Here is a 13,122-nt window from a genome sequence, read left to right as displayed (position 1 = left end):
AACCATCAAACAGATTATTTATTTTGGCAGGTTTATTGAAAATAGTGGATATAGTTGAACTTCAAACCTTAAAAATAATGTTTAAAGCAAAAACAAGATCATTACCAGAACAGTTACAAAATTTGTTTAGATTGGAGGATGAGGATAACAGACATAAATTTGATTTCAAACATACTTTTGCAAGGCTAAACATAAAACAAATGTGTATTTCTGTTACAGGTGTAAAAATATGGCATAGACAAAGCAAGGAACTGAAAAGCTGCACAAGTTTGGGTCAGCTTAAGAAAATGTTTAAAAAGGAAAAGATAAGTGCCTACAAAAAAGAAGAAGGAGAAAGAGGAAAAAAATAAATAGAAGAGTGGTATTTTTGTTTGTTTTCTTGTTTATATATGTATAGATAGATAGGTGTTCAGCAAGTAAATGTAATTGTATTTACAGAGAGGGGCAGGTAACATAAGTTTTCTTCTTCCTGCTCCTTTTCGTCATGGTGATAATGTGTACTTCTTGGAATTATGTACAACATTGTAAGAAGATATACCATGAACGGAATAAATGAAATGAAATGAAATGAAATGTTCAGAGAGAGAGAGGGGAGTTACGCCCTCAGAGGCCAATTCAACTGGAAACAACCGATCTGGAATACAGTCGTGAAAAGTAGGTGCATTTCTGTCAGTGGCGTGAGGGTATGGAATGCATTACCGGAAGAATTCAAATATAGCAAAAACGTATTGAATTTGAAAAAAACGTATAAAGACATGATGATGGATAAGTACAGACTTGTTCCCGGTAATGGAATGATGTCATAAAGAAAGGAAACAAAAGGATGGGTACATGGAGTATTATTTTTATAATCATTTAAATAATCCTTTTTTTAACATATGTGTGTACAGATACAGGCATGTATGTAAGTGTAAGCATGTGTAGTGTACATATGTATGTGGATATGTAATGTGTGTGTATATATGTATGTACATGTATGGGTGTAGGTACGTCATAAGTAGATAGGTATGCATGTAAATGTGCATATGTTTTTTGTTGTTGTTAGCTATTATTCATTTGTTGTATTTATTATAAGGAAAATGTATCAAACATGTCAGACAAAGGACATTTTGAAATGTAAGAAGGGGGGGCATTCATAAGCCGAGGCTTCAGCCCTGACCCTTTGGTCGTGACCTAAGTGTACATGCTTGGTGGTGACCAATACATTTTTTTCATTCATTCTTTCATTTCATTCATAACCCAAATCAATATCAAAATCAGATCGAATCAAAGCGTGATAATTGATTCTGAATCTTAAAAATCAGAATTGAATCGATTCTTGACATTTGAATCGATCCCCAGCCCTATATCAAAGCAGATCGAGTTGGTTAAAAAAGAAAATAAAAGGTTTAGACATTTGGCGTTTGTTTGAAGGGTTAAATGAGCAGCAGCAGAAGAATGTTGCTGTAAAAAAGTCCCAGTTTTTACTTCCAACAGAGTCGGAACATGACTCTGGGATTGAAAAAGGCATCATGAAGTTCAGTAAGAATAGTGTGTTCAACTATGCACTAAAATCCATGCCATCTGGTTAAATAAGTGCCAGTGGTAGTGTTGTTTTGGGGAACAAAAAAAACAAACCCTTGAACATTAGCACTGGCATAAAAGAAATAGTTTTTGGTTAATATTTCCCAGCTGCACTTTGACTACTGTTATCTTCTTTCCAAAGGTTTTAGTCTTGGTGTTCCAACCCATGGCAGCAGCCCCAGGGCCTGGCGTTGTCAGAGAGATTAGGGAGGTGGACAAGCCCAGGTACTGCAAAGAGGACCTGGAATACCAACATGGCAGCATTTGCTGTGTAAAGTGTCCAGCTGGTAAGATACCTGCAGCCACACATGGTTTTACACGACACACGCTGAATCTCTGATGAACTGATGAAATAACCTGACTGGACTCTGTGTTCATAGTTTTATAGTTTTATTTGGATCCCCATTAGCTACAGCAAAACTGCAGCTGTTCTTCCTGGGGTCCCACACATAATACACAGTACATTACAACAAAACATTTAAAGCCAACCTAAAGAGGTAGCATATTAAAAAAAAAAAAGAAAGGAAAAACAGAAAATAAAGGAAAAAAAAGTCATTCCGTTTAACATTTAGTTATAAATAAAAAAAACAATACATATTCATACATTTTATAACATCCAACAAATTCAAACAATGTATAGTTATTATAGTTTGCACCAATAACCATTTTTTAATACATATTCATTTATTTATATTATATATATACATTGATTGAAATCTTTGTTTCGGGCACACATTAAAAAAAAAACACTTACACAAAACAACAACAAAAAAAATATATAAATAAACAGTCATTTAAATAAAATCAAAGGGAAATAAACCGTCATGCTCGAAAAGGAGTAGGAGGAAGTAGAAAAACTTATGAGGTCCTACCCCTTGTTTCTATTTCAATTTTGCTTGAAAAAAAATATACATACAACATAATGTACATATATATATATATATATATATATATATATATATATATATATATATAGATGTACACATACCCAAATGCTATCTACATTATTTATTTATTTATTTATTTAATAATAATTAAATACGTTTTATATGTATCCAAGAGATGTTTCTTTACTAACAATTTTAATTATTTTATGTTAATAGTTTGCTTAAAGTGTTTGGTAAGTGGGTTCCATGCAGACGTAGCTATGTACATCACCGTTCTTTTACCATAGTTTGTCTTTATTTTTGGCAGTGAAAAGTGACCTCTGAGAGCCTGTCTTGTGCTGTAGCTATGATTTTCTGAACCGTCACATCATTTTTTTGTATAGAACTTGCAGGGTTTTGATATGGATACATTTCTTACAAATATTAATGAAGAATAAAGTAATCTTTCTCTTACCATTAACTGGCTGAGATTTCTATGCATTTTAAATACATTTGTTCTGAAATCACAACTGTGTGCTTATATGCTTTGTGTTTTAGGGACACATCTGACATCGCCCTGCACAAAAACAGGAGAGAAGGGGACATGTGAAGAATGTAACTTCGGGACATACACCGAGTTCTCCAATAACCTGCATCGGTGCTTAACATGCACCCCGTGTCGCCCAGGTAACTCTGACAGCTTTGTACTATTGATCGGATGAATGTAGGAGAAAAAAGGTTTAAGATTTTCATAGTGGTTTGTGCATTAAACCAGACTAAACAAGGCAGGGAAGCTTATGAAAGACCAGCAACTTCTTTGATCTCAAAGTATTCATTCATCAGGGCATTAGAGAGTTCATGTGCGCCTGTTCCACGCCTGAGAAAGCAGGACGTGACGCATTCCACTGAACTCCAAGTACAGGCCTGACAAAAGAAAGATTGATCCGTCTTACATTCCTCCGGGAGGCATGTCAGACTGCCTTCGTTGCCACATTTTTGTATTTGAAGTAGATTATTTATTCAATTTTCACATTATTCTGCAGGCAACAAAACTTTTGTTCTGCTAAAATCTGACCTTTCTGTATTCATTAAATGATCAATTTTTCTTCAGTGAGGCAAATTTATTTTAGTATATGAAATATCATTTGGGAGGGTTTTAGCTTTCATATGCACCATTTCTACAACCAGGGCCGTTCCGCCCATAGGGCAGGTTAGGCAAATGCTAGGGGCGCCAGCATGCCAGGGGGCGCCATGCAACCAGCTGTTTTTTTTTTTTTTTAATAAACTTTTGAAAAATTAGAAATGAATACACTAAAAACAACAACAGTACATATATAGCCAAAAGTCTTTAAATAATAATGAAATAGTTTTTCTAATTTTAATTTCTGCCTGGCTGCATCGTTCTGATTCTCTGGCAGCCACAATTAATTTTGCTGCGGTCCCTCACCTCAGCACACTCGCGTGCGGCGCCCCCTCCCCCACCCACTACGGCGTATCTCTGCGTTGCTGTAACGCAGAACCATAAATCAGCCTTTAGCCAGTTGTCGCATCAGAAGGAGCCTTAAAACAGGAAATATGTTTTGATGTGGATGGAAATATGTTTTGATGTTGTTTTCTGCCCAACCCTGGATGAAACCATCATTGGTAAGCTTTGTTTGTTGCTGTTTGACCGCTGTGTCTGATTGTGTTAAATACATGTCGTTGCACATTGTAAACTGTTGTGTAGGTTGAACACGTGTGTCTGAATTGATCTACTCAGTGAATCCGACATCTATGGCTAAGATGAAAACTTAGCCTTAAAAATAAAAATATCCTCACGATAAGTCATAATTATGAGATATAAAGTCGAAATTATGAGATATAAAGTCGAAATTATGAGATAGAAAGTCATAATTATGAGATAAAAAGTTGAAATTATGACTTTTTATGTCATTATTATGACTTACCGTGGGGATATTTTTATTTTTAAGGCTAAGATTTCATCTTATTTTTTTCTTTTACTGGTGGAAATGAGCTTCCATAGACATCACTGGATGTCATTAGATTTTTATCTCCAGTTTGATACTTATATTTTAAAGTCTGCATTAGGGTAATAGTTAGGTTTGACATAATGACCGGTAAATCCCTGGTGCTGAAACCTCATTTGAATAGTTCTGACCGTGTGCTGCTGCTGTGGTTGTGTGTCAGAGGGGCTGATCTGTGGCATTTTTTTTGCGATTATGTTTCTTTATTGAATTGCTGCTCTGAGTTGTTGTATTACTTATTTATTACATATTATATATTTAATTATTTATTACATCCTAAAGAAATTGCCTTTGTGTGTGTGTGTGAGTGTGTGTGTTTGTGTGTGTGTGTGTGTGTGTGTGTGTGTGTGTGTGTGTGTGTGTGTGTGTGTGTGTGTGTGTGTGTGTGTGTGTGTGTGTGGTGGTAGTAGTGGACGGGACGGGACGGGACAGGACGGGAACGGGGTGGGGGGGCGTCAGCAAATATTTTGCCTAGGGCGCCAAATGGGTCAGGAACGGCCCTGTCTACAACCAATGGATTAATTCAAAGTCAGGTTATGAATTGTTTTCTACAAAATGGATACCTGGCAAGGCTTTTGTCAGGGACTGTAATAGTCCTAACACCAAACCTGTAAAATGGCTAATGAAAATGTGACTGTATACTTGGATCAGGAGAAATTGTCAATTAAATGTACTTCTGACTAAAGTGACAGCTGAACAGCAGAATTAAGAAATCCTGGTCAATAAATGTGTTCTCGACCAGGCAAGCTGCAAAGAATAAATCCCCCAACTGACCGCAGGCCAAGTTCAGCCAGAATAACTGACCCTTCCTCGCATAATTCCTTATCTGGGTTTCTTGTAGTGTAGTGGGTCTAATTCTGCGTTGTGTTTTGCAGTAGGAACAGAGACACGAATGGTCTCAGCTCAATTTATTCTCCTGCATTCTGGAGAACATTGAATGTTCACAAACTTTCTCATGCGCGCTGTCGCACGCACGCACTTCGCTGCCTTGTTCAAATAAAGTACATCCTAAAAGCCAAACATTCACAGAGCGGATCTTTAGGAACAATAATTTGAATAATAGTCTGTATAAAGTTATCTATTATTTCCTGTAAAATAAATTTTACCCTTTTCCTAGTTCTGCAGGCATTAATTTATGGACGGATATGTTAAAGTCCCGCTTCAACATTTCAAACGGGTCCAGGTTTTGACCTGGACTAGACCGTTGCTTTTTTTATTTTCTCTTTTTCTCTTTGGGATCATTGTCCTTTTGCACGGTGTAGTTTTCAAACAGATGGCCTCACTTTTCGATTTTGGGATACTTAAGTGTGTTTGTATATATAAACGAATGAGATACAGATTATAGTTGACTAAAATGTGGTCTTGGAAAGATTGGGAACTTTTTTGAATCTTTTCCACATGTAAAATTATTGTGAAATTATTTTTTTCTCACAGTAGATTTATTAAATCGTATGTTTGGAAATGGTCTTGTAACCTTTCCAAAAGAAGCCAAACAATTGGTTCTGTAAGATCAGGGATGATGTCTTTCCTCCATTGGATTGTGTTAACATACACCTGAAAACTTCTGATCAAGATAAGGAATCAAGTGCTTCACCTGGCTGCTTCTCGCTCTCTTGATTCCTCAAAGCGTGCTTCCGTTTTTTTAAACAGCTTATGTATGTCTGGATTGTGTCCTCGTTAAACTTTAGCATGCTGTAGAGTAGGGCTGGGTGATATGGACCAAAAGTCATATCTCGATATTTTCTAGCTGAATGGCGATACTCGATATATATCGATATTTTTTCTGTGACGTAATTGGGGTTTCCCCCAAAGCATTATAGCATAGCATCTCTGTTAGCTTCATTTTTTTCTGAGGCAAACCCTTAAAAAAACAGTCAGTTTTAATACAAAGCCTCGTGCCAAATGTCACACAGGTACCTTTATCAACAGAGGTCTGCACAATATCAAAATGTATAAAACAAATGAAATAAAAATAAACTGCCTGCATATATAGAATAAAAATGCTTCTTGAATAAAATAAAACAAATATCCCTTTCCTGCATAAAAATTACATTCAAATACACTGTGCAATTAATACAATGTAGACAGTAACAGGCAGACTTTTCCACTGAGGTTGACAGTGCAAATAACAAAACATTTGTGCAAATCTCAAATAAAACATTCAAGTCAATTTGTCACAAAATAACCTATATCAAAATCATTAAAAAAAATATATATATATATATTTTTTTTAAATAGATATAAACGATATTGTCTCGTACCATATCGCGTTTGAAAATATATCGGTATATATTAAAATCTCGATATATCGCCCAGCCCTACTGTAGAGTATGACACGTGCTGTTTGAGTGTGCATCAACCTCACATTAAGACCTCTCAATCTTGTAGTCTCTTTTCACACAACTGTGTTTTAATGCTGCTTTTTCCTCTCTTTGTTTTTTTTTTTCTCCTATGAACTAGATCAAATAATGACCAGACCATGCATTCCAACTAAGAATACTGGTTGCCAATGCAGACCAGGGAGATTCTGTGATCCTCACGAGGCTTGTGAACACTGCAACCTGTGTAAAAGGTGAGTTTATGTAAACCACACTAGTTTTCCCCCCACACTAGTAATCGGAGGATGATGTTTTGGTTTCAATGTCATCTTGTATTTAATTTGGTCATGGATTTAATCATGTTTTCCAATCTCCAAACTAGGTGTAACCTCGATGAGGTTAAAGTGAGGAACTGTACATCTACCAGTAATGCAGAGTGCAAGAAAATGCATCCCACGTCAGGCTCAGGTATCGTGCTCTGATGAAACTGCTGCTTCTGAGAGAAATGTCACATTATTATCTTAAACTGGCGAAAAATGCACACCATCCTTTTTTCTATTTGTTATCGATCCAAGTTGTAGTTGCATTTTTTTGTATTTTCTTTTTTTTAAATCAGGTCATGCAGAGGTGATTGTTCCAGTTGTTCTGGTGCTGTTCCTGTTGCTGGTTATTGTTCCAATTGGCATATGGGTGGTGAAGAAATACAGACCAGGTAAAGTGGAAATGGGGATCAAGTTTGTCATTGTATAATAGGCTTGTAACAATATATCGTGCCACGAAATTTCGCGATACAAAAACGGCACGATACGTGTCGTGGAGGTGACAAACTGTATTGCGATATTGGCGATAAAGTAGTCAACGATATGGGGTGTCTAGTCGGGACACGGGAGGCAGGAATAACCTTTAAACGGTTTATTGCGGCTTCATGGCGTAGAACAGATGCACAGGCAACTTCACGCTGTGTGAGTGAGTGGTTCTAAATGAAAGAATAAAGGAAATAAACATTATAGTACTAAATAGACTATAAACTCTACCGTTACACAATTTAAATAGTGTAAATAATTACTAATGATAATTTACGGCAAGAATAATGATTAAAGGCTAAATAAAAGGGACAGATAAACGAAATAATCACTCGACACAAACTAGTGTTAAATTATCACATAAATAGCTTTAGACTTACAACAACACCATATAATCACTAACAGTCACTAAATGTCTTAGCTATAAACAATAAAACACTTACTTGTGGTCATGGACGCACACAAACTGAGGACCAACTCAACTAAATGATTAACTCCCAGATATACTTGCTGTTTGAACTTGCGTTCGCGTCCGTTCGTGTGCACCACCAACCGCAACGTCGCTCGCGTAGTACACGAGGAGAGCGCGCCGTACCAGCGGTGACCGATAGGGGGCAGTAAGCAGAGCAACAGTTGGAAAAGTGATTAAATATTTAGTAGTAGCGGTAGTAGCAGATTAGAACAACAAACAAGTTAACATGACAATATTGGATGAAGAGGAGATTATAACATTGCTTTGGTTGCGATCTCGGCAAAGGAAACGGCGACCTCTGCGTCATCACTTGTGGCCAGCTGGGATCAGACCGGGACCAGCTGGTTTCTGACCGGGACCAGCTGGTACAGTATCTGACCGGGACCAGCACCACTCGCGGCCAGAGCGAGAACTGCAGGTCGTGTACGCATTCAGTGTCTTTTTGAGAACGTGCACATCGACGCGTCAAATGAACGCAGGACACGGCCATGACGCGTACGTGTTCTGAACTGCAAGTATATCTGGGGTAACTGTTTCAGTCCGTCTGCTGCTTCTCCTGAAATCCAGCAAAGGCGGAGTGCAGAGAGCGGACAAGCCCAGACTTGTTGTGGGCAAAGGGCGAGCAGAGATAGGAGAGAGAGAGCAGGCCGTATGCAGAGGGAAAGTGGGTGTAACAGTTTAGCTTTTTTGCACGGATGTGTTTATCTCGGTGAATCATCAATGAATGAGAGATTTTTCATTCATTTTATTTGCGTTGACCCCGAAATATCCCAATTAAAAATTCAGTCAGAACTTTTCTCCCCTTTTGATTATTCATAAATAAAATACTTGTATGATCAAAGTATATTAAGGTGGATCAAACAAAGACCAGTTGAATAATTCTGTCTTTACATCCTCTCTTCAGACTCTCAAAGCCGCCTTCGTAACATGAGAAAAGGTGGACAGGTGAGTTTTTTTTTGTTGTTTTTTTTACATTTAGCACATAAGATAATTCTTTATTTCTTCCTCAGTGGGGAAATTCACTTGGGAAATTCACTAAATTAGTAGTTTATGAAAAAAAAGCTGCAAAACGTTCCTCTTTAAATACTATTGCTATTTTGATGGATAGACCAAGGGTTATTACACTAGAGAGGAATAAGAATACTGCTTAAATGTATTCTTACCGTTTAAAAAAAAAAAAAAAAAAAAAAAATTGCTTGGATGCAAAGTGTTTTCTGTTTCCAACATGTTGCTCATGCACTAAAGCGTTGCCCTGGTTGGATCCTGCCCCAGCAGGTGGGGGGATCCTCAGCTTGCAACGAAGGTGCACCGCTGTACAACAGCCTCAACAGCTCTGCCAGTAACTCCCAGCACAGCCTAACCGGCCCGCAAAGCGCTCCTCTGTTGTCTCAACAACCAACCTTCACGGTCTCCATGGAGCCAACAAGGAGGGTGAGATTAATCGCTAATCTTCATGGCTGACGCAATCTTGCTGCTTGACTTTAGTTGCTTGCTTGTTTCCTCCTGTAATGCTTCTGCACCTTTAATGATTTATGCCCCCAGCTGACTTCCTACTCCTCCAACTATCATTTTCATGTCGCGCTTTTTAAAATTTAAGTCAGCAATTGCTCCAGTGGGCCCAGGTCCCTGAAGGTTTCTGTGATAGGAGTTTGGTTCACGATTACCGGTAGTTTATTTATTTATTTTTTTTGGTCAGACCACATTTTCATGAAGCTTATGTGGAACATAAAGAGAAAACAACAGTTGATGGTATGTTAAACCTGTGTGGCACCGACAATCTATGTGCACCCTTGAAAGCACCAATGCTAACATGTAGCATCACAAAATGATGTGGAGAAACAGATAAAAGCCTCTACCAAGCATTGTCACCCAAATGAAACACAACTCAAACCACATGCAGTAGCAAAATGGCACATATCACTTTAGTTTCACCACTTCAAGCAAATCACACAAACACCATTCATGTGGAAGCAGAGATTCTGCTGATTACGTGAGCACGTGCATCTCTGGTACACATGAAGATATACTCTATTCATTTGGAGCAAGTCATTTCATGTACAAGGTAGACAAAAAAAATAGCCCAAGATTAATAAAGATCAACATTCATTTCGTTATTGCGTTAAATTCTAGAGGGAGCACTGACTCCTGGACGACTGAAGAAAAAACAGTTGTCTTGTAGTTTTCTTCTTAGTTTCAATAACGGGGGGTGAAAAATTCAACATTTAAGGTGGCCATCTCACAGGATTCACCTTTTTAGTTGGAATAAATTTAACAGTTTAACAGCACTTTTGACATCTGCTTTCCCAGTAGTCTGTAGTTGTGGACGCGCTCTCGTGATGAGCATGCTAATGAACAAGCTGTGAGCTTCCTGGGTTTAAAAACAAAATGCATGAACATCTTAAATGAACACTCCTTTTTTTTTCTGTTTTAGGAGCATGAGCCATTTCCCCCTCTTGAACCCGTGAACGGTAAAATTCTTTCCTCTTTATCCTCTCTTTATCCTTTCGTACCGTTTTGATGCACGTGTGTATCCATGCCAGAACGAAGTTTGAATGCATGCCTTGTTCTCAATTTGCAGGTGAAGAATCCCTTCGGAGAAGCTTTGACTTTTTTGAAAAAGTGGATATAGATCAACACAAGCGGTTCTTCCGCCACCTCGGCCTCGATGACAATGTGATCAAAAGCAAAGAGAGCCTTCCCTACGAAGACCGAATCCATGAGCTGCTGAACATCTGGGTGGAGAGAGTGGGCCGGAGGGCGAGCTTAAATGACCTCCTGGAAACGCTACTTAACTTAAACCAAAGAAAAACAGCTGAGGACATCAAGAATGAAGCTATTTCATCTGGCTACTACACTTGTGATGGTTGATGTTGGCAGGTTTCCTATTAAAAGGTATGGAGAGAGGGACTCTAATCAATTTCACACATGGTTAGAGTTTCCCGTCACTGATCACTTATGTAGGAGCCGTTGCAGAAGACTCGTATCTGTAGCCGTCTTCTAGCATTAATAGACGAAGTGATGGACGTGAGAAGTAATCTCATGTCCCTTATGGTATCCAGCTTCGTTGAAGGAAACACAGGTACCAGTTAGAGCTTCGCCTTAAACTGGACCTTACAGGGAATTTGTTTCTCAACCTGATCTGCCAGTGCAGCAGAGGTTTTGCGAAAGGAGAAAACATTACTTAGCTTTGCCCGTTAAAGGAGGTATTATGTCAATATATTTAAAATAAACCAAAAAGCTTTGTTTGAACCTTTTCCACAAAGTTTGTCTGAATTTAACAGATGAGCTGTTTCTGATGTTTGTTGAACTGTAAATTATTTTTTTATCAAATGTATGTTGTCAAGAACAATTGTATTTGATTTGGACTGGTTCCAGAAATGTGTTAAGATTTATGACAAATTCAGTGGTAGCGCTTGATGTGATCACCAACGACTGAATGTAGGTCCAGATCCAGTGTTATCCAACACTTGCACTGAGTTAGTTTTTTTGTTTTTCTTTTCTGAAAAGATCCTGGATATGATGACTCTACTCTTAAATCCAGCCCTAATTGTTACAAACAATAATTTAACAAGATGCAGGTGTTTTCCGGGGGTTGTGAAATGTTCTGCCCTAAGTTCCCCTGAGGTGACGCAGGCCTTTGCCTGTTTTTCATGAATGGATAGAAGGTGTGACTTTTGTTTGTCTGCAATGTTTCACAGTGCCAAATTGTTTCCTAATATGGAAATAAATTAGGACAAAAAGCTTTGCTCTGCCCCACCCCTTCTTTTTTTCCCACGTCTGTTTACACAAGCGAGTCAGTTCACTGTCAAATAAACCCTTGTTATCACTTTTATGGAGGGCATGAAGCATTAATAAGAAACTGCCTTACCATGTAACCATGCCCCCTGTGTTGTGTTGACACTTCAGTTACAGGACTGTTCACTCGTACAACGATGGGTGAGAACAAGAGAAGAGAGGATCATTCTACAAAATGGGCTCTGGTGTTTTCAGAGCCATCTATCAAAGTAAATGCATTGACTGGCTGATTATTATTTAATGTATTTATTTTTCATGTGAGTCAGCCATTAAAGAGACCATGTTTTTATAAATGTATTAAAAATACCTGAATTTGACAAAACTTGATATGGTGTATTTTTTTCTTAATCTAATGTGTTTTCTTCTTGTCTTAATCCATGGCATTAATAAAGATGAATGCTGACTTATGTGAATAATATTTATGCGTCCATGCCTGTCCTATATCTTGAAATTGACTTGCATCCTACACGGTCACAAGAGAAAAATGATCGTTCAACAGAATCTATTGATGGTTCGGGGCCTTAATAACGCTCTCTGCTCTCAGTGCAGGTTTACTTTCTTTTTACGGTCTTTGTAGGTTGTTGTCAAATTGGTTTAATTTACCGTACGAATTGTTACAGATTACTTTTGTAATACTCTATTTGACCCGGTCTTTGGACGTTTTGACCGTATAGAAATGTAATACTTGCCATTGTAAGAATGAGATGTGTACCTGCTGTACTCTACTGCCCTTACTTTTTAACAACTTGTGCTTCTTATTATTTGACCTCTTTTCTCATCATTTTATTTCATGTTATTTGTTATTTACTGATTAATTATGTCTTGTCGCTTTTAATGTTGATGTAAAGCACTTTGAATTACCTTGTGTTGAATAGTGCTATACAAATACACTTGCCTTGCCTTTTAGTTCCTACAATATTCAAATGTAGATTTGGAGGATGGTCTCTAAGGAGGCTGACACCACCTCTACCTGTTTGTCTATACAGCCTACAGTCTAAACTGTAGTGTGTTGGGGCCGGTAGCCGTAGACGCAGCTACAGGACAGTCATCTCCGGAGTACATGAACTACTGTAACCTTGTATCAGTCATAGTATAGCTCTTATTTCTCCAGCTAACACTGTTGTACTACCAATATCATTTTTCTCAAGTAATGCTGACGATATACTGTATCTGTGCCTCTCCTCTCTGTTCTTCATCCTTTTTGTCCTCCTCAGCTATAGCCTCCCTGCTGATCCAGGCCCCGCTCAAGGTTTCTTCCCTCTTAAAGGAGAGATTTTCATT

At 38.0% G+C, this 13,122-nt stretch overlaps 1 protein-coding gene across 3 annotated transcripts; it reads left to right on the top strand.

The window, feature by feature from the left end:
- The first annotated feature begins 1,616 nt into the window (after nucleotides 1–1,616).
- Nucleotides 1,617–12,235, top strand: hdr (hematopoietic death receptor). 3 transcript variants are annotated; one of them, XM_061730510.1, is made up of 9 exons: nucleotides 1,623–1,850; nucleotides 2,988–3,116; nucleotides 6,914–7,025; nucleotides 7,154–7,239; nucleotides 7,388–7,483; nucleotides 8,951–8,991; nucleotides 9,322–9,477; nucleotides 10,478–10,514; nucleotides 10,625–12,234. In XM_061730510.1, the coding sequence occupies exons 1-9, from the start codon at nucleotides 1,730–1,732 to the stop codon at nucleotides 10,912–10,914; spliced, it is 1,068 nt and encodes a 355-aa protein (XP_061586494.1). In that variant the 5' UTR covers nucleotides 1,623–1,729; the 3' UTR covers nucleotides 10,915–12,234. The 3 variants fall into 3 exon arrangements, with proteins under 3 accessions (XP_061586495.1, XP_061586494.1, XP_061586493.1); XM_061730509.1 differs by having other exon boundaries at nucleotides 9,319–9,477; XM_061730511.1 differs by lacking the exon at nucleotides 9,322–9,477 and having other exon boundaries at nucleotides 1,617–1,850; nucleotides 10,625–12,235.
- The last annotated feature ends 887 nt before the right edge of the window (nucleotides 12,236–13,122 follow it).

This window comes from Cololabis saira, chromosome 9 (genome assembly GCF_033807715.1).
Source record: "Cololabis saira isolate AMF1-May2022 chromosome 9, fColSai1.1, whole genome shotgun sequence".
NCBI classification, from domain to species: domain Eukaryota; kingdom Metazoa; phylum Chordata; class Actinopteri; order Beloniformes; family Belonidae; genus Cololabis; species Cololabis saira.
The sequence above is the reverse complement of the archived record's forward strand: the minus strand, read 5'-3'. Positions and strand labels throughout refer to the sequence as shown.